The 19,566-nt window shown below is 32.1% G+C and overlaps 1 protein-coding gene across 1 annotated transcript in view; it reads left to right on the plus strand.

Annotated features, from left to right (window-relative positions):
• Positions 1-6,513: 6,513 nt before the first annotated feature.
• The window catches only part of LOC108912437 (superoxide dismutase [Cu-Zn]-like), a 14,885-nt gene continuing 1,832 nt past the window's right edge, over positions 6,514-19,566 (plus strand). Inside the window, exons 1-2 of the mRNA XM_018717659.1 lie at positions 6,514-6,950; positions 17,591-17,812. Of these exons, the coding sequence (XP_018573175.1) occupies positions 6,729-6,950; positions 17,591-17,812 (444 nt within the window). The 5' untranslated portion in view covers positions 6,514-6,728. The remainder of the gene's footprint in view (positions 6,951-17,590; positions 17,813-19,566) is intronic.

Genomic DNA, 19,566 nt, shown 5'->3' on the forward strand with positions numbered 1-19,566 from the left:
GTCCGTGTAATTGTAGACATTGTCCACAGTTCTAGGTGAAGGTTCAATGTCATTATCAGAGGAGTTAAAACATTTTATACCAGCATGGGAGGTCACACCCAATAATAACTAAACTCTGATAGAACATGTCTCGATTGAAGAGGAAAGAAACAAAAATACTGAGCAGGTGGCATCTTTAACGATTAGAATAAAAATAGTAAACGATGGAAGGAGGTGAAACATTTTATGTGCAGTTTCAGGGCACATGGAAGTAGGTAGGAAACCAGGGTAGAAAATGTGTCATTACTGTAAGAAAGATGGGCATTTTATGAAAGGTTGTTGATTTAAGAAGAAAAAAGACTAGGATGATGAAAGAAAAGATAAAAAATCATTCTAATCCAACTCGAATTCAACACAAGTATTGGTGAGTGAGTTAAAAATGTACTGATTTGACACCTCTGAATCAATGGAAAATGAGTGGTGATTAGACAGTGCAGCGACAGAACACACATGCTTCAAAAGGGATAATTTTAACGAATTTAAGTTAAAGTAGGAAAAAGGAGCACTGTACAGGCGTAAGGAAAAGTGAAAATAGATGCTTGGAATGGAAAAGAATGACTAAAAACAGAGTAAATGTATTGTTTGTCTCAGAACTAGATGTGAATATTTTTTTTTAAGTATGGTACTGGATAAAGGATTTGAAATGTACTGATACAAAGAAAAAGATGAGTTATTAGACAAATGGGGAATGATGCGAATAACAGGAGAAGATAGACTGCTTGGAATGAATTTTAAGGCTAGCTGCATGTCACAGTGTAATCTAGCAAATACTTTGACAGAGTAGGTAACCTTTGATATAAAATTTTAAAATTTGTATAACAAAATAAACAGCGGAAAAAAGTTATTTCTATCAAGAATGCCTTGTAATAAAGAACACAGATTAGGTAATGTTCCTATTAAGTGAGTCAAGGGTAAACAAAACGGGTAAGTTAATACATGGTGATGTGTGTCGTCCGTTTGAAGTGTCATCTTTGGGAGAGGCAAAGTTTGATGTTGAAAGATGTATTTTCAAGGTAAGATTTATATTTTTCATGAAGTCAGAAATCAAAAGGAAAGGATAGAGAATTTTCTTCAATTAAGAGAAAATCAAACAGGTAATAATGTAGTATGTAGATAATGGGCAATATATCACGAAAAATCACGTACAAATAGTCCAGAGCAAAACGAAAAGGTGTGGAGAGAGAGAGAGAGAGAAAGAGAGAGACAATGACGTTAATGAAGGCAGCAAGGATGTTATTACACAGTAAACATTTGGATAAAAAAAATTGTACTCAGCGGTTTTTGTAGCAAATATAGTGAGTATTGTCCTCAAATAGATCAAACCCCATATAAACTTTGGTACTGAGAAGAATGAAAATTAGTTTGTTTTAAGAATTTTGGTTAAAGGTGTCAAAGATAGGAGTTTAAAGCTGGATACAAATAATCAAATATGAATTTTAAACGAGGATTGTAAATGTATATATGATTTATTTAGTAGTGATGTGGTATTTTTAACGGAGGCATTAGTATGAAAAGCCGACAAGAAAGAAATAAGTTAAAAAGTATTATAATTACATTTAGGGTGTGAAGATGATGAACTAAAATATAATATTAAGACAATTTAGACGAGCCAATTGAGAGGAAAAATAATGAAGATGATTCAAGTATTGAAATTATATTACTTACACAGGGAAGGAGGTTACGGATAAGGAGTTAGATGAATAATATTCGGTGTGAAGTACAAAGGCACATTGATAAAAAAACGCGTAGAAAACAAGACTGTGAAAATGAGCTATAAGATATACACTGCTCAAAATAATTAGAGGAACACTTATTTAAATCTCAATAACTTTTTTATTTGTAATACTATATAAATCTAATAATGCATATCTTAAAGATTAACATTTTGTTCGAATAAATTTACGAAAATAAATCAAATTTACATAATCACTCTTGAGACAACAGCGCCAATTCAAAAAAACTACAAGAAATAAAGTGAACAGTCTATGATCCTGTCTGTATAACAAAAAGGTCCTGGTGAGATTTGGTTCACTAATATCGTGTATGTCTTCCATTAGCACGAATTACTGCTTGACACCTCCGTGGTAAGTTTCGGATGAGCTTACGAATGTCTTCTTGTGGTATATTCTCCCATACTTCGATTAGGGCATTTGTTAACTGTTGGAGAGTCTGAGGTGGGTCTGAGCGCCTCCGAACACGCCTATCTAACAAATCCCAAAGATGTTCTATGGGGTTTAGATCAGGACTTAGCGGAGGCCAATCCATGGATTGAATCCCGTGATGTTGAAGGTAGTTCATGGTGATAATCGCAGTATGTGGCCTTGCCTTGTCTTGCATAAACAGAAAATTTGGACCTATACCATAAGCGGCTGGTATAACATGATCTTCTAGAATGAGATCAATGTACCGTTCAGCGGTTAGAGTCTCCGGAACTATGTCAAGATCGGTTCTTTCATCAAGACAAATTCCGCCCCAAACCATCACTGACCCACCACCAAATCTTTCGACTTCTTGTATGGTAACTGAAGAATGGCGTTCATGTGGACGTCGATATACACGTAATCGACCATCACAACGACTCGAAATCGTGACTCATCTGTGAAGAGTACTGGTCTCTAATATCGAAGTTGCCATGCCACATACTCACGTGTAAAATGTAAACGAGACCTTATGTGATACGGAGTTAAAATAGGTTTTCGCACGGGTCTTCTTGGTCTCAAGTTTGTTTCTCTCAGTCTATTCCTAACTGTCCGATCGGAAATTTCCAACCCATGAGTCGTTCTGAGCCTACTTTGAAGGTCTTTTGCTGTGGATGTACGAGAACGCAAGAAGGATAGGACTAAAAACCTGTCCTGAATTCGGTTTGTTTTCCTCTTAGGACCTTGTCCAATGCGTCTTTTATATCCTCCGGTTTCTAAGTAACGATTCCACACGCGATGGATGACAGAAGGGCTTACGTTAAAATCTCTTCCAACCTGTCGAATACTGGTGCCATACTCTATACTAGCAACAACACGAACGACTTCAACTTCACTTAGATGCCTCTTTTTTTACAATTTATGCTGAACTGTCAATATTGTTTACTATTCCAAGGTACAGCATATTTCTAAATTGAAATTTTGATTGTGTGTTTCAATTTATTTCTTGTAGTTTTTTTAAATTGGTACTATTGTCTCAAGAATGATTATGCAAATTTGTTTTATTTTCGTAAATTTATTCGAACAAAATGTTAGTCTTTAAGATATGCATTATTAGTTGTACCTATATAGTATTACAAATAAAAAAGTTATTGAGATTTAAATAAGTGTTCCTCTAATTATTTTGAGTAGTGTATTATGCTGCAGTGATGAAGTTGGCGACATTTCGAATTCTATTAGTTGTGGATGATAAAATACGAAAACTTATTTATCAATATTTTGCACGGTGATATTAAAGGAAACATTTTTATACCATTGCCAAAAACAACTAGTAGGTACTACTCTTAATGGATTCAATAAATCCCCTAAATGGTGGAATACTAAGTATGGCACATTAATAAAAAGTAAGCCTTTTACAAAGCCACAACATGATTACTGTCTGTTCAAAATATTCTAAACATGACAAATTGTATGTTCTATTATACGTAGATGATTTGTTAATTCGAGAAACTGCTTAATAGGAAGTTGACTAGACAATTTAGGTGTACGTTAAATATAATTAAGTCAAATAAATTATGAATGTAAACCAATGAACACACCAGCTGAAAGTAATATCGATTTAAGCTTTTTGAAAAGTGAAGATCCAAAAACTTTGTATGCAAATTACATAACCCCACAAAAAGTTCTGTTCCAGAGACAATGAGTATATAGATCTTATGATTTTTTTATGCTGAATCCGAATCCGCAGCCCAAAAACCGATTTAACAGGTAATTTTTTTGTAAGACGCTAAAATATCCCCTAAAATAGGGTGAAATAGTGAGGATAGGGTATTCATCAAAGGGTTGTAAACCACCTACAGACCAGGGTCTCACATACCACTTTAACTGCCAGTTTCATAATCGTTGGTTATCTTTTTGGTAAGGTACCTTGACCCAAGAGTTAACTTATGGTTAAACAATTCAATTGTTTCACAATAGCCATTATGTCTTCAAGTAAGCCAACCTGAGGTTAAGCAGATTTTTAGAATGTTGTTACGAATTTATTGCAATAGACAAGTGACAAAATTTAGAAGAAGAAATAACCTGTACTGACATATTTTCTGATTTTACGTATTATTTAGCATAGTATACTGTGCTTTTAAAATTTTTAGCATGGAAGATAAGTGCAATAATAAGAATAATAATAATTCTCACCACTCTACTTGCTGTGACTTTACTAACTCCACAGAAGTCTGGAGAGGTTCCTAGAAAAGATTCATTGGCAAAAAAAATTTATGTCAAAAGTAGCTGTTCTCTGGCATTGAGATAGTTATTTCTACATAAGAAAATAAAATAAAAAGTTGTAATTGTAATTTGTAAATTGTAGTATTGTAATTTTCAAAATGTGTATATAGAAATATAGAAAATTTAGCTTTTGAAAATTCGTAGTCTCCTAACCTCCTAATCGCTACTGATACTGATTAATATTTTTAATGACAGTTACCTCTTTTAGGTTAACTTTGACTACAAATCTTAAGGCTAACTTACACCTAAGATTCTGGTTATCTTTATCGTGACATAACCAAGATATTGAAGTTAACTAGATGTCGTGAAACAGCTTACATGCAGTTGACCTTTGGTGAGGAATTAACTACTAGTTAACCACAAATTGTGAAACTGTGTGTAAGTCACACATATTCAATATTCTTGTCTCAATTTTGCTACCGCGGATTTTTGGGGTCACTGATTACGAATTTGGAGTCCGAATCCGCAAATTCCTGAATAAAATATGGCGGATCTAATATGGCGCATGTAACAGCCGCAAAACATTCAAAATTTGAAGATTACGGCTGAAATTTGTAGTAACTTTGAAAACCACCGAGTACGGTGGTGTAAGGTAAGGTTTAATGTAAGGTTTAATTCGGAAATTTGTAAATCCAAAATGGCGGACTCATTATGGCGGATTGAAAAGTACCATCGAAATTAGTATTTACCACCCAAAGATGCATTATAAATGTTTAAAAAAGTGATTAATTTGAGTAAAAATAGACCAATGTCTAAAAATGAGAAACAAATAATATAAATTCGATTTGCAGTGTGCTGTCTCTTTCAAATACTCTTCGATCCCAGCAGGGAGTGATAATAACATCGTAGGTACTCTTAAATGAACAACAAAATGAGTAAGGTACCTTAAATTATAGGTAATTTAACTGCCTGCAACACAAAATAACTAATATTCATCGTCTAGATTTTCGTGGGCAGTAAAAGAAGAAAAAAAAAAAAACGTAAATTTGCCACTTATTTGCAATTTGCCAACTTAGTGTCAGTTCTTTCGAGTTACTTTTTTAAGATTATCATTCTATATACCCTTCCCCGCCATAAAGTGCAATAAAATGTCTATAAATAATTTTTTAACGTTCAAACTCTAATTCGACTGGAGTAGTAACAGATCGGACTTATGTGAGAGCATTAACTTGCTAAATCGGTATTAATAAAAACTTGTATAAAGCTTGGAAAAGCGTATTAAATTTAAGAGAACTGTTGATATTTGAATTTTTATACTAGATTGTAACAAAAATGTTATCCATGGTTCTGTAGACTCAGATGGAGGTGAAGGAAATCAATTACAGGCTATATATTTTTAATATTAATTGTACGATTTTGTGGGTCAGTTGTAAACAGTAAAATGTACGAATATCATCGACTAAGTTTAGCATTAGCGGGGCGTGCTTATTAAGAAATCTTCGAATAAAATTTTCAAAGAACGAATTAACTTCATTCATAGCAAATAACCCTGAAAATAATAAACGACTGAAACATGTTGATGTAAAATATTATTTTATAAAAGAAAAACTTGACTTGGGTATAGTTGAAATTGTTCATATTAAAACTGAGGATCGGTTAGTAGACACGTTCAGTAAAGTGAAGTTTGGAAAGTTTAGAGCAGGATTAAATTTAAAGTGTTAGAATAACAAAACACAAAATTATTTGACCTTTATTTCACAACTTGGCAACCTTGTAAATTAAAATGTCTATCTGTTCCAGATGAGTGTTAAATTATTTGGAGTTTTCAACGTACTTTTGAAGATAATAAACAATAAATCAAAGGTCAGTGAATTATCTCATTAACAACAAGAAGATGTTGTTTTATAGGCATTTCTAAGTGATTCTAGGTAATTTTGAATAATTAATTATTACATTTTGACAAAAGTCGTAATTTTTGTTAAACTTAGAAGCATCACGATACAGCCTTGGAAGTATTCAACGAGGCAGCGTATAGTAGGTAATCATTCAATTATTTCATGACATTAGAATTATTAAACATCTAAAGAATGATATAGCAGCTGTGCAATGCGGTATTGTTGCCTTGATGACAGATTGGAACAACAGTTCCTATTTTATAAATCCTAGTGTACAATATTATATATGCTTATTTCTTTGTGTTTGTGATTTTGAAGGAAAACAAATTATGTCATGCAAGACATGAATACTACTTATATTCAGCCTGTCGACTATTTTTCTCATTCCTTGTGAAGTTCTTTCAAATCCGTTTTCAATAAATTTTTTATAATTATGTGCTCCGAGGTGGTTTCTCTTTTCATTGTAAAATCTGGATTATTGACAGTGCTAAGTATTAGTGGCGTATATAGTGCTGCTCTTGAAAGTATCGGCATAAAAAAGTCATTATACGAAATTCCTGGATTAGGAAATCGGCCTTTGATTATTAAGGCTTATCCCGCTGTTGAAAATTATCAAAGTGACCTATATGAAGTATATGCCGAACCATACATTTACGTAAGTGTACAAAAACATTATTAGCTATATTTAGTTGTTATTATGAAAAATACAGTACACAATATACGACTTAAATGGCGTAAATGGGTATGTGAAATAGTACTAATAGTATATCTTGCAACAAGAGATAAGAATGAGGTATTTTTGAAGTAAACAAATTGCGACGAACCGCGTTAGCGGTGAGTGAATGTGATTTACCTATATGTTCAGTTTTATTCAAAATGAATAAATTATTATCTAGCAAATTATCATTATTATATTTTTAGTTTCAAATACAAAGAACACATTTTACTTAAAATTACTGCCATCACATATGTACCTATAAGATGACATGAAGTAAAATTTTTTTATTTAATTTAAATTTTTTAAATATGTTCGGAACATATTTCGTTGAAATCATGTCCATTCATATCCATATTTGTGTTTTAATTAAGAAAATAATAAATTTGTCACTTTTATTTCACATTTTGATCATATTTTCTTTACAGAAACATTTTTGGTTAATGATCTTGATTAATATAACATGGATTCGGTAAATAAAATTACGAAAAAATACCTTCAAAATATTTTCCACTGTTAATACAGGACAATCTGCAATGAGCGAAATTTTTCGAAGTTTGCGAACACCCTGTATAAGATATAATAATGAAACTTTGTATGTAGGGTTTTGAGGTGTGATCAAATCGAAAATGCTACCCATTTCTTTCTTAAAAAATATCTAATATGTTTTTTGATTTTTGAAGTTTTTTTCTAAATAATAGTAGGCCGTAGACAAAGTCACATGTCAAAAAATACAATATCAAAAAGTAGGCCTTTTTGAGTACTATCACATAAAAAAAAGAATTTTGAAAATCGGCCAACGCCATCTTAAATACGGAGGTGTACCGACTTTAAGTGAAACACACTGTATATGAAAGTAGAGCTAAAAATAGTACAAAAAGTTCCTATAAACATTTGGTCCTCCGGACCGATATGGCTCTCCAAAGGGGTCATATCCTTTGGAAATTTAAAAAAAAAATTTATGTAAGATAATGGAATGAAAATTATAGGTCATAAAATCATACCATAAGAGTCTCTTTAACTATCATAAGTTTCGTCAAAATCGGTTATAAATAAGGATAGTTTACTAACTACCCTTAACAGAAATTTTTCGAATTTTTTTTATTCCTTTGAATTATCAAGCAAATAATATTATTTTTTAATGAATTAAACTTCTTTAAAGAAAAAATTTTCCTACTTTTTTTCGAATTCTGCGTAGTTTAGTCAGAAATAATTATTTTTTAAATACCTAATGTATGGCTCAGAACACTAACTTTTTTTTAACATTTTCACATAGTAGGTATTTTTCATGGTAACAGTTTCATTGTAATGATAATTGATGTCACTTTCGTGTACTAATATTTCAATTCTTACGTTTCTTTATTTTCTTAGTTGTGATCTTTGTGTTTGACTACATTTCATTCGATTTTTTTTACAACCATGAACCATCATGCTTTTACTAATCGTGAATATGCCGATATGCATTTTATTTATGGTTTCTGTAATGAAATAGTCTGGCGGCTCAAAAAGAGTATGGGCAGCGTTTCCCTGATAGAAGGCAACATTCTGTAAGATTGTTTGGGAAATTTCATAGTAGAACGATGGAATCAGGAGCCCTAACTCCAAGATTTTTTTAACGTAATCCTACTGTGAGTGTAAGAAGAGCGTCTGCTCATGATGGATCGTGATTGTAAAAATATGGTTGTTTGGGTGTCGATTGGCGTTTATTTTTCCTAAGTACGAAAATACGGGACTTTAGCGTCCCGTATGAACTAATGGTGGGACGCGAGATATGTGACTTAAATACGGGATGGGTGGCAACCCTGAATGTTTTATACAGTAATAGTGATCATAATAAAAATGTAGTGATAGACTTCATTAGAAAAACATTTGATTACACATACTCTGTAGTAGATAGGGGTAATATAAAAGCCTTTGAAATTTATTTATTTTTTTGAAAAAATAAGAAAGTCACAAAAGTTGCTGTGATTTATACAGGGTGTCCTATTTTAATCGATCACACCGAATAATGACCTTGATTTTCATCCAGAAGTCATTTGGAGATTAACTTAATAATTTCAAATAGAAACCGCATTTGTTTTATCCAGAAATGGAATGAACAGGAAATTTTACATTTAAAAACGTATATTTGATTTTGGGTCAGATTGGTCTCTAGGAGCTCTCTGAAGGTCAAATCAGTTTTATATGACAAATATTTACATTTTATGGCAAATGTTGCTTAATTTTTGTGAAAAATTCCATAGAAACTACCGCGGTCATGATTTATGGTCTAATTGTAATTTTGACTTTGAGCCCTGGGGTTAAATTTAGGGGTCATTTAAAGGTTAACTATGGATTTGGTGTTTCTATCCAAAGATGGAAAAAGCAAAAAATATCACGTTCAAAAATGTATACCTGGCCCTGCGTCAGATGGACCCTTAGAAAAACCAAATCCAAAGTTAACCCTTAAATGACCCCTAAATTTAACCCACGGGCTCAAGGTCATAGTCACAATTAGACCATAAATCATGACCACGGTACTTTGTACGGAATTTGCCACAAAAATGAAGCAACCTTTGCCATAAAATATATATATTTCAGTATGAAAGCTGATTTGTCCTTCAGAAGGTTCTTAGGGATCAATCTGACCCAAGATCAATTATACATATTTGAACGTAAAATTTCCTGCTCTTTCCATTTCTGTATAAAACCAATGAAGTTTCTATTTGAAATGCTAAAGTTGACCTCCAAATAACCCCTAACTTTGATCTCTGGGTCAAAATCAAGGTCATTATCGTACAACTACAACATTTGTTCTGGAAGTTTTTCAATGTTCAATCTTCAATGGTGGTCATCCTGCAAAGTTATTCGGAGTGATTAATTAATATGGGACACCTCCCAATTTTTGTGCCCACGATTTTAACTTACACCAAGACTTACACTTAATGAATTAGTTAAATAAAACTACAAAATTTGATGTATATGTAGTTTCTGGTGATATCAATATAGATATTCTCAGTGATAGTATGATCCATATGGATATCTATCTTTTGTTAACAGGTACACTCTCCCTCAAAATAAAACCTGTTCCATTTTTTTTTATAGAATTTTGTTAGTTGATAACGAAGACATAAATTCATATGTATTTAACTACGACATAACTGATCAGTGATCACCTATAGCCAAATCAATTTTTTTAAGTAAATCAGGAGTAGACATTGCGCACTACGAAAAATATACTAACTATAATACCGATGTGAAAGGTTTTATAATCAAAATAATAAAAATGCTACAGAAACATTTATTAACACTCTCAAATATTACATTAATAAGATTGTATTCTAAGTATTCTATAAATATAAAAAATTAATTATACAAACAGCATCTAATAAAAAAAGAAAAATAGAATAGTAAAATTTTTAGAGAAATACAAACTAATATCAGATCGGCAGTATGGTTTTAGGAAAGGAAGCTCAACTTAGAATGCCACTTATATAAACGTCATATATATACAGGGTGATTCAGTCATAATGCCATTAATTTTAAGAGCAGATAGAGAAAAATTAGTATAATACAATGGCGTGATTAAAAAAAAATAAATGCATATTTAAGCTGAAAAAAATTTTTTTTAATCATTATTTAATCCCCTTTTCAGGCTGTTACTGACCGGCTGACGTCAGCCGGCTACGATATGAACAAAGCGACCTAGATGCAATGTTGCCATATTTATATATTTTCGCACATATAAAGACAATAAATAAACGGTTTGCTCACGTCAGCCAATAATAATTTAAAATGCTATAAATTATTTTTTATAATTATGCAATCAACATATTAAATTGTTATTGTTGCCCAGCAAGAACCTCGAGGAGGTCTGAGCATGACCTGCCAAAAATCATTTTTTTATTAACATCATAGTGATAATTTTTTAATTTGCTGTCAGCCTTCTACTAAAAATTGAAAGTAACGCGGCCCATTCAGATGTACAGGTAGAAAATGCGGCCCAATTAAACGATCGCCATATACTCCTGTCCATACATTGATACCAAACCTGCTCTGAAAGCTAAACCGACGAGTAGTGTGCGGGTTTTCATATGACCAAATGTGACTATTATGGCTGCAAAGAAATTAGCTCTGTTTCACTTTAAATAAAATTTAATATTGAAATTACAAAACCCCAAGAGTTCAAATAATTTAAATTTCATTTCATAACCATTTCAATTTCATTACAGAAATAATGACATAAAAAACCAACACTCACTAGATAAATTATAAAGAGAGGGTGAAATGTATGTAGTATTTAAATATTGACTGTAAGTAATAGAAGATAAAAATACAATCGGACGGAGACAAATAAACAACTCGGTACGTGTTTCCGACCTAGGTTACCTTGTGTCGAGGCCAATAAACTTCTAATTTGCACATGTGCACTTTAGTAGGATCGTATTCCATGCAAAGTAGAGCAAAAAGTTGTCGGTCTTTTATCAAAGGAAAATCGTGTCATCAATGAATAGGGATGATTGTTTTTGAATGTACGGTTATTACAATTTATCATTTTTAATATTATTAACGTTTTCAAGTTTTATAATTTATTATGTTAAATAATACACAGTTTTAGTATTTCAATTTATTATTCAATATGCAGTTGCGTATAACCAAAGTTTACATAATAAATGTAAACTTTAGTGTAAATCTAAACTTTGGTGTAACCTAGGTAGGCACTTATTGTTTTTGAGAAAGCAATACTTATGTTTTTTACCTGTTTAAAATGCCAGCACGAGTAAAACAGCATTCATCCGTCCAGAGCACTTTGTTAATAAAGTTCTGCTGCACTTAGGAACCAATTGCAAAATTCAAGACGATTGGGGAAATCAGCTGCTTCTAAAGCTTGAACTTTTTGAAAATGTGTTATGTGAACTCCTTTGCGGGAAAAATGCGGGAGATATGGAGAGTGGTAGATTTGAATAAACGCTTTAATTGTTAGGTAATGGTTTTGTAACCGTGTAGTGTATTTTGTATATTCGGGTATTTAGTGTGCCGACTTTTTTTATTTGATAAAATACAGTGTGCCTACAAACCTCTGCTTTATTTATTTTCTTTTAACGAAAGTTGACTTCGAGCAGTCAGGCTTGTTAAAACACTTTGCACTAATTTATTAAAATTAGTTATAATAAAATGCAGCATGATCCTTTATTTGCTTGCATTTTATTGGTTTCATACATATGTATCCGTATACTAAAGTGGATTAATTAAATGTGAACACAGATTATGATGTGAACTTGGCAACGCTGTTCGCTTCAGCTGACGATTTGTTCGTGATGTTACAGGTCTGTTCCAACAAGAGTCAGGGATTGGTTCCGAACCGTTCGAAATGTTTGGCCAGCCAAGTTCTAAATGTGTCTTCAGTGAATATATCGCAAGAATTAGTTGGATGCACATTTCTGACGGTTCGGAACCAATCTCTGACTCTTGTTGGAACATACCTTACGTTACAAAATTTTCCGAGCATCCGGGCATCTGGCAGGGCCGCCTTCTTAGCGGGAGTTATGGGTTGATTTCCTTCATTTTTAAAAGTCGAGTAAAAATTTTTTTTCCGATTTTCTGTCTTTATTAAGTCTTCCGAATACGTGATTAAAATTAATGATATTATGACTAAATCACGCTGTATACAATGCTTTCGATAAGAAAAATTCTGCGCTGTGCATCTTCGTTGATCTCTCCAAATCATTCGATACAGTTAGCCACAAAATACTGGAAACATTTAAATATTATGGAATTAGAGGAAAGGTACATAATTTAATACAAAGCAATTTGAAACACAAGTATTGGTGTTGTAAGGAGTAATCTAGAAACCGTTACCTATTGAATTCCACAGTCACTCATATAGTAGGTACTAGGAACAGAGACAATTATTATACTAAACCGAGATCTGTAAAAACAATACGGTAAATAAATTTGAACTATCTTGCTTCTTACTCCAGTTGAATTAGAGTTTGAACGTGAAATAATTTTTAGGTAGTAGACATTGCACTTTATGACGGGGAAGGGTATGAAGAATGATAATACAAAAAAGTAACTTGAAAGAAGTGACACTAAGTTGGCAAATTGCAAATAAGTTGCAAAATTACGTGTTTTTTCACTTTTTTTACTGTCCATGAGAATCTAGACGACATATCGGAAAATTAATTGTTTTATGTTGTAGAATTATCTACAACTTAAAATACCTGAAGTCACTTTTCACTTATTCGTTAACTGTAAAATAATATTGAAGGCAAAATATCGCGCGCCATCGAGAGCGCAGCTCACGCGCGTGCGTCCGGCACTCCTTACGCGTGTAGGTTGTTAATTTTTTCTGCTGCTAACGCGTTTATTACATTACAACCCTTTCTTTAATTATCTCTAAAATTTCGTTCCGATACGTTCAGTATCTCATATTCGGTTCAGTGTCTTTTTAATTTGCTCTATTTAATGCAAAAAGAGCAAATTCCCGAGTGGCTTTTGGCCTTGGGACAATTTGTTTATAACGCTGTTTTGCACGCCCTACTTAGTTGTAAAGGGCAATTTAATTTCAATTCTTTGAAATGTTTCTTTTTTGATACGTTTCTATGGATCAATTAGACCCTATATCTACGATATTAACGTTTAAAATTAACGTTTGGTAATTAAACAATTAGTTGCAAGAAAATGAACGAAATTAATTAACAAATATCTGGAGCAACAATTTCAAGGTCAATCGAATCAACCTTTGGCACACATGTTGGTGTTTGGATTGACCGTCTTTTCCATAAATTTCTTCGACATGCATCGCTTTTTATAATAATAATGAGTAATTTTCGAAAACTGATTTTTCCACGTTCGACCTTTATTTTATAGTTAACAAATAGGTGAAAAGTGACCTCAGGTACCTTAAATTGTAGGTAATTTATTGCCTACAACATAAAACAATTAATTTTCCGATATATCGTCTAGATTTGGACAGTAAAAAAAGTGAAGAAACATGTAATTTTGCAAACTTTTTGTAAACTTATTCGTAATCTGCCAACTTATCGTCACTTTTTTCTAGTTAGTTTTTTATATATTATCATTCTACATACGCTTCCCCGCCATAAAGTGCAATAAAATGTCTACTAATAATTTTTCTACTTACGTATGTGTTCAAAAAGTGTATTATGTTTTCTGTTGATTAGTGTATGTATATTACACGCAAGCGGTAGCAGCCGCTTCAGTGATTTACTAGTTTATTTGCGTAAGTTCTGTTTTAATATATGTATATTATTTTGTAACTTTATTATTGTTTTCTTTTATTAATATTTTATATGTTGGCGATTTTATGTTGTCCCAGATTTGTCATATACTTTTGTAAATAAACTTATTATTATTTTAAGAAAATAGCATTTTCGGCATAAGACGAAATATATTTGCACCAACTAAATTGTGAGAAAATTTTTATGTTCGCATATTTAAGTAGAAAAAATAAGTATACCTATCTACTCATTGTAAAATAAGTGATTGACGTCCTCAACAAATTAAAATATTAATATTGATTCAGATGATAAAATTCAAAATTATTTTATCATAATCAAATCTCTATTGAAACACAATTTTGTCTTGTAATAAAATGATAAAAGTGCCGACATTAGGCGGTCAAATATTCCATTGCTTGATTTAAAAATAATCTGCTTTTTATCTTTCTAATTTAAATTTTGTTGTAGATTTGCTAATAACATCTAATTTTTATGTTTGCTGGTATCTATGTCAGCTATTTCACACATACTGGAAAATGGTGCAGAATCATAGAAGTTCCTATTGTCACATACCTATACTATCTGGATTTAGTATTCCAAATATATGGGATTAAACAATAAATATGTAAAAATTCCTTACAAAACTACCCATTGGCGTCAATAATTATAACAACGGTTAGCAATTATTCCACAAATATTGAAAGTTGCGTCAATGTTGCTAACTTCGGATGCCGCATCGTCGCTAGTTGTAACTGCCATGCTATAATGTATATGGGGATTTTTCAGAGAAAATAAATGTAAAATTACATATTAATTTATACTACATACAGGAACATATCTAAAATATTTTTGTTAACAATATGTTGATTGTTCTAACTAACTTATTAGTGACATAGTTTTTCCTTTTGTTTTATTTATTGGGTATTTTGTGAACTGAAAAAAAAATTAAAGAATGAATTAAATTGCGCCAAAAACCATCAACCAATGGTCATTTCTTATGAAAGTAGTATTGCTTGACCAAAAATCTCACAATGAAAATGAGAAAACATTGAATTTATTTTCTTTTTTCAGCGTGAGATTTTTGTTACGAAAAATTATTTTCATAAAAAATAACCCTTGACCGACTTTTTTAGAGCAAGGGCGACTTTTTTCATAATTTTTTTCCATAGGTGGCTAAATACCCAATAAATAATAAATAAAAGAATACGTTACTTTAGTGAAGTTTTACTTAGTTCAAGATTGTAATAAGATAATAAGTTCATAAAAAACGTATACAGGGTGTCCCAAAATTCATGCAACAAAATTTGGTCACAGATTCTTAAGACAAATTTAAGGAACCCGTATTTTTTATTTTTGCCAAGCCTTTTGCCTTCAGCCCCCTGAAGTCCGCCCCTAAGAATAATCTTTTTTTTATATCTCAGAACCCTGTTGTACGAGAATCACTAAATTTGGTACACAGGGGTTTTATGGCATGTGGAATCTGATGGTGCTACGTTTTTTGGCGGGGAACCCCCCTAAGACAATTTTTCCTGGGCCCCCTTGACTTTGGAGCCAAAAAAAAAATTAGTCGCATATTTAAATTTCTTAAAAATTATCATCCACTAAAAGTTCATTAAAGTATATCAAAGTCATTAAATTTAGAAACTTTTTGTCTCTATACTTTTTTCATAAAACGCAATGTTTTCGAGAAACATGTCAAAATATCGAATGCATATCGTGATGAGCCATTTTCCTCAAAAACATTGCGTTTTACGAAACAAATATGAGGAGACAAAAAAGTTTCTAAATTCAATGGCTTTGTAGCTAACTAATAATTAAAAAAAAAATCAAATTTGCGACCACATTTTTCTGGTTCCAAAGGGGGCCCACGAAAAAGTGTCAAGGGGGTTTCTCACCAAAAAGCGTAGCACTGTGAGATTCCACAATCATGTCATAAAACCCCTGTGTACCAAATTTAGTGATTCTCGTACAACATGGTTTTGATATATAAAAGACTTCTTAGGGGTAGATTTATGTAACTCCGAAAGAGAGAGAGCCAGTTGGCAAAAAGAAAAAATACGGGTCCCCTAAATTTGTCTTAAGAATCTATGACAAAATTTTGTTGCATGAATTTCGGGACATTCTGTATACCTGCCAATAAACAAATTATTTACTTACACAGAGCGCCCGGAGTAGTTCAGGGCAGATTTTTCATTAGATGAAATTAAACCGATTTAGCTCAAGTTACCTTAGTACTATTTTGCGTCCCTACAATAGGGCTTTTAAAAATATATTTTTGTATTACTTTTTTTTAGATAACTGCCATTTTTTAAGATATGTGTATGTAATTTGACGTAAGAAGGTTTTTGTGGTAGTCTAAGATGGAGATTGAGTTATTTCTAATCTAAAATATATAGAGGCTGTTAAGAATACTTGAAACGATCTTCTGTTTCTTTATCACATTTTTTTGTTTGTATAAATTTTAAGAAATTTGATGTATTGTTGCAAAGAAAAATAATATAAAGTTGGTAGCCTCATTAAAATTTATTTTTTTTTACTAAAATGGTAGATATATTTTATTGACTAACTTAGCTTATTGAAATAACAGTAGCAGTAGCAGTAACAGTAAGTATAACAATAATAATAGCAATAGTATTAACAATAAGAACAACAACAATAATAATAATATTAATCAAAATATAATTTATTTTTTAGTAGACAAATTTAACATTTCTTAGTAATGGTCACAGTTTTACTTAACTACTACTAATTCCACTATAGTAAAATTCCTACAATCTATAAAAAACTTTTGTCACAAGGTACATATCGCGACAGGTAACATATTAAAAATAGTAGGAGAGTTATTACAACATATTTACAAAACGGTACATGAAATATGAAATGTATTCTTGAACCTTGTATTTTTCTGATGAATATACTTTTTAGAGTAAAATCATCCTTATAAGAATAAAAACACGTCGAACATAAAAACACAAATCGGGGAAAATTTAAAATTTTTTAGATAACTCTCGGCACGAATCTAAGAATAATTGTTAGATACACCAGCAAGACAACGAATAATTCGTTTTTGGTCTATAAACACGTCCATATTCGATACGTATCTAGCGGTACCCTAATGCCTGCCCTGTCAGCCTAGCGTGCCGGTGAACAATCCAGGTTTTTTCCTGAGGGACGTTGGCCGTGCATTTCATTGCCATTTGTGCGTGTGTGAGTGAGTTTGTCCACAGATTACTACGTACTGTTTATTTATTTGATTTATTTGATTGTCACTACAAAGTTTACGTAAATTAAATGTCTTTGTTTTTATTTAAAAAGAAAAGCAAATAACCTACAGCTTTCATAGTTCCCTATTTACAGAATTTGAGGTCAAAATTAGCTGTAGCTGTAATTCGAGGTGAGGATGAGAGCCAGATTAAGGGTGAAATATTGTTTTTGCAAAAACGACCACCGGTGGGACCAACTGTTATTCGTGGCAACATAACTGGTCTGCCAGCAGGACGGCATGGTTTTCACATACATCAGTCTGGTGATTTAAGACAGGGATGCCAGAAGCTTGGAGAGCATTTCAACCCATACCAGGTGAGCATTTTACAAATATAAATTTTGTTCCTGGATAATAAATTCTATTTGTAAAATTATTTTAAATTTTTGTATTCCTACACCAGCTGTCTCAGAACATGTGGGCAATCACTCGGATTTATACAGGGGACGTTAAACATGACCAGTTCCAATACAAATTTTCCCTAGAGTTATAGTTTCTGCTGGAGTACCTATGTGCTATGGCTCCATCTTGTTGAAAATATATATGCTGCAGTTCATCTTCATGTATTAATTCCAGGGTTGTTGTAAAATGTTACGGTATCATTCTTCATTTATTACTTCTCGGAAAAAAATTGGGCCTAATATCCGTCTTCTTGAAACTGCTATCCAGGTACACTGTATTAAAAATTGGACTTATTTTCACTCAATTTCAGTCAATAATGTATCAATTTCTGTCCACCCGTTTGAAATTTTCCTCTACTAGTATCAGTAAGTACAATAAAAGTTTTATGAGTGGAACTACCAGTATTAGTTCCAATATTATAAAAAATGTGTAAAATTATCAAAATGTCCAATATTGATTAAAACTGAACTCAATAATGACTCAATGGATTCACTCAGCTTTCACTGAGACCGATTTATTTAGAGTGTACCTATCTTCTGGAGATGTAACGATGTTTCAATAAAATTATGCAGATTTTTTAAAGCCCAAGTTCTATAATTCTGACTATTTATATAACCATATAAATGTACCCAAACCTTATCCAAATAAAACGTCAGGTCAAATAAATTATGGCCATTTAAATGTTCATTAAGCCATTTACAGTATTGTACTCGTTGGTTGGAACAGGAGAATATAACTTGAACAACAGAAACCTTATAGCGATGCATATAATTAAATTCACAACTCTTGAAAAGATGTTTTTAAAAATGTTTATTTGTTAAATTACAAACTAGGACGAGCTCTCTAGCTTAACAACCAAAAAGAACTGAACTAATTTCTAACATTCGAGGCTTTTATAATCTAGCTGCATTAAGGTTATCTAAGGGTCTAATGGGTTGGTCGACATCTTAATGGGGTACACAGCGTCCAAAGGTACATGTACATAATTATATGCAGCTGCATCTTTAATGCCTTGTGACAAGTCCCAACTGATACACCTATGGATATATTATCAATATAATATTATGTACAGGGTGGGCAAATAAGCGAGGTAAGCGGCTGTATCTTAGAAACTAGTGATCGTAGAGTGCTACGGTAAAAAATTTTATAGGTAAAGTGGGCAAGGGAAAATGCTGGAAATTATTTTCAAGTTTCCAAGATGGCCGCCAGTGGGCGTTTCCACCATATTGAATTACATAAAGTTACGTTTCTCACGATTTTCCCCAATGAATGTAACAAAAAAGTATTTGCGTTTTAATGTTAACTTAAAGTCGAACATTTTTTGTAAAAACAATTTTTCTCTATCTTTCGAAATAAAGTGGTGGGGGGTATTTGAATGTTGTTTGAAATAAATGCCTGTAACTTCGAAACGGCTTAATGGATTTGGATAAATTTGGTATCATTGAAAAGAGCATTTCTTGGGCTTTTAGGTTTCTCGTAATCATGACAGTTGCGACCTACACGGCCGCCGATAGAGGGCGTTATTCGATATTATAACCAAAATATTGGATTTTCTCAAAAAATTTAAATGCGATGATATGACTTTTTTTAGACTAGAAAATAGACAAATGACCAACCAATAAGCCTGCGCAAACCGCATCTTAATATCTTTTTCCTAACTCAAATTATT

The sequence above is a fragment of the Anoplophora glabripennis genome, unplaced genomic scaffold, assembly GCF_000390285.2.
Source record: "Anoplophora glabripennis isolate ALB-LARVAE unplaced genomic scaffold, Agla_2.0 scaffold489, whole genome shotgun sequence".
In the NCBI taxonomy this organism is placed as follows: Eukaryota; Metazoa; Arthropoda; class Insecta; order Coleoptera; family Cerambycidae; genus Anoplophora; species Anoplophora glabripennis.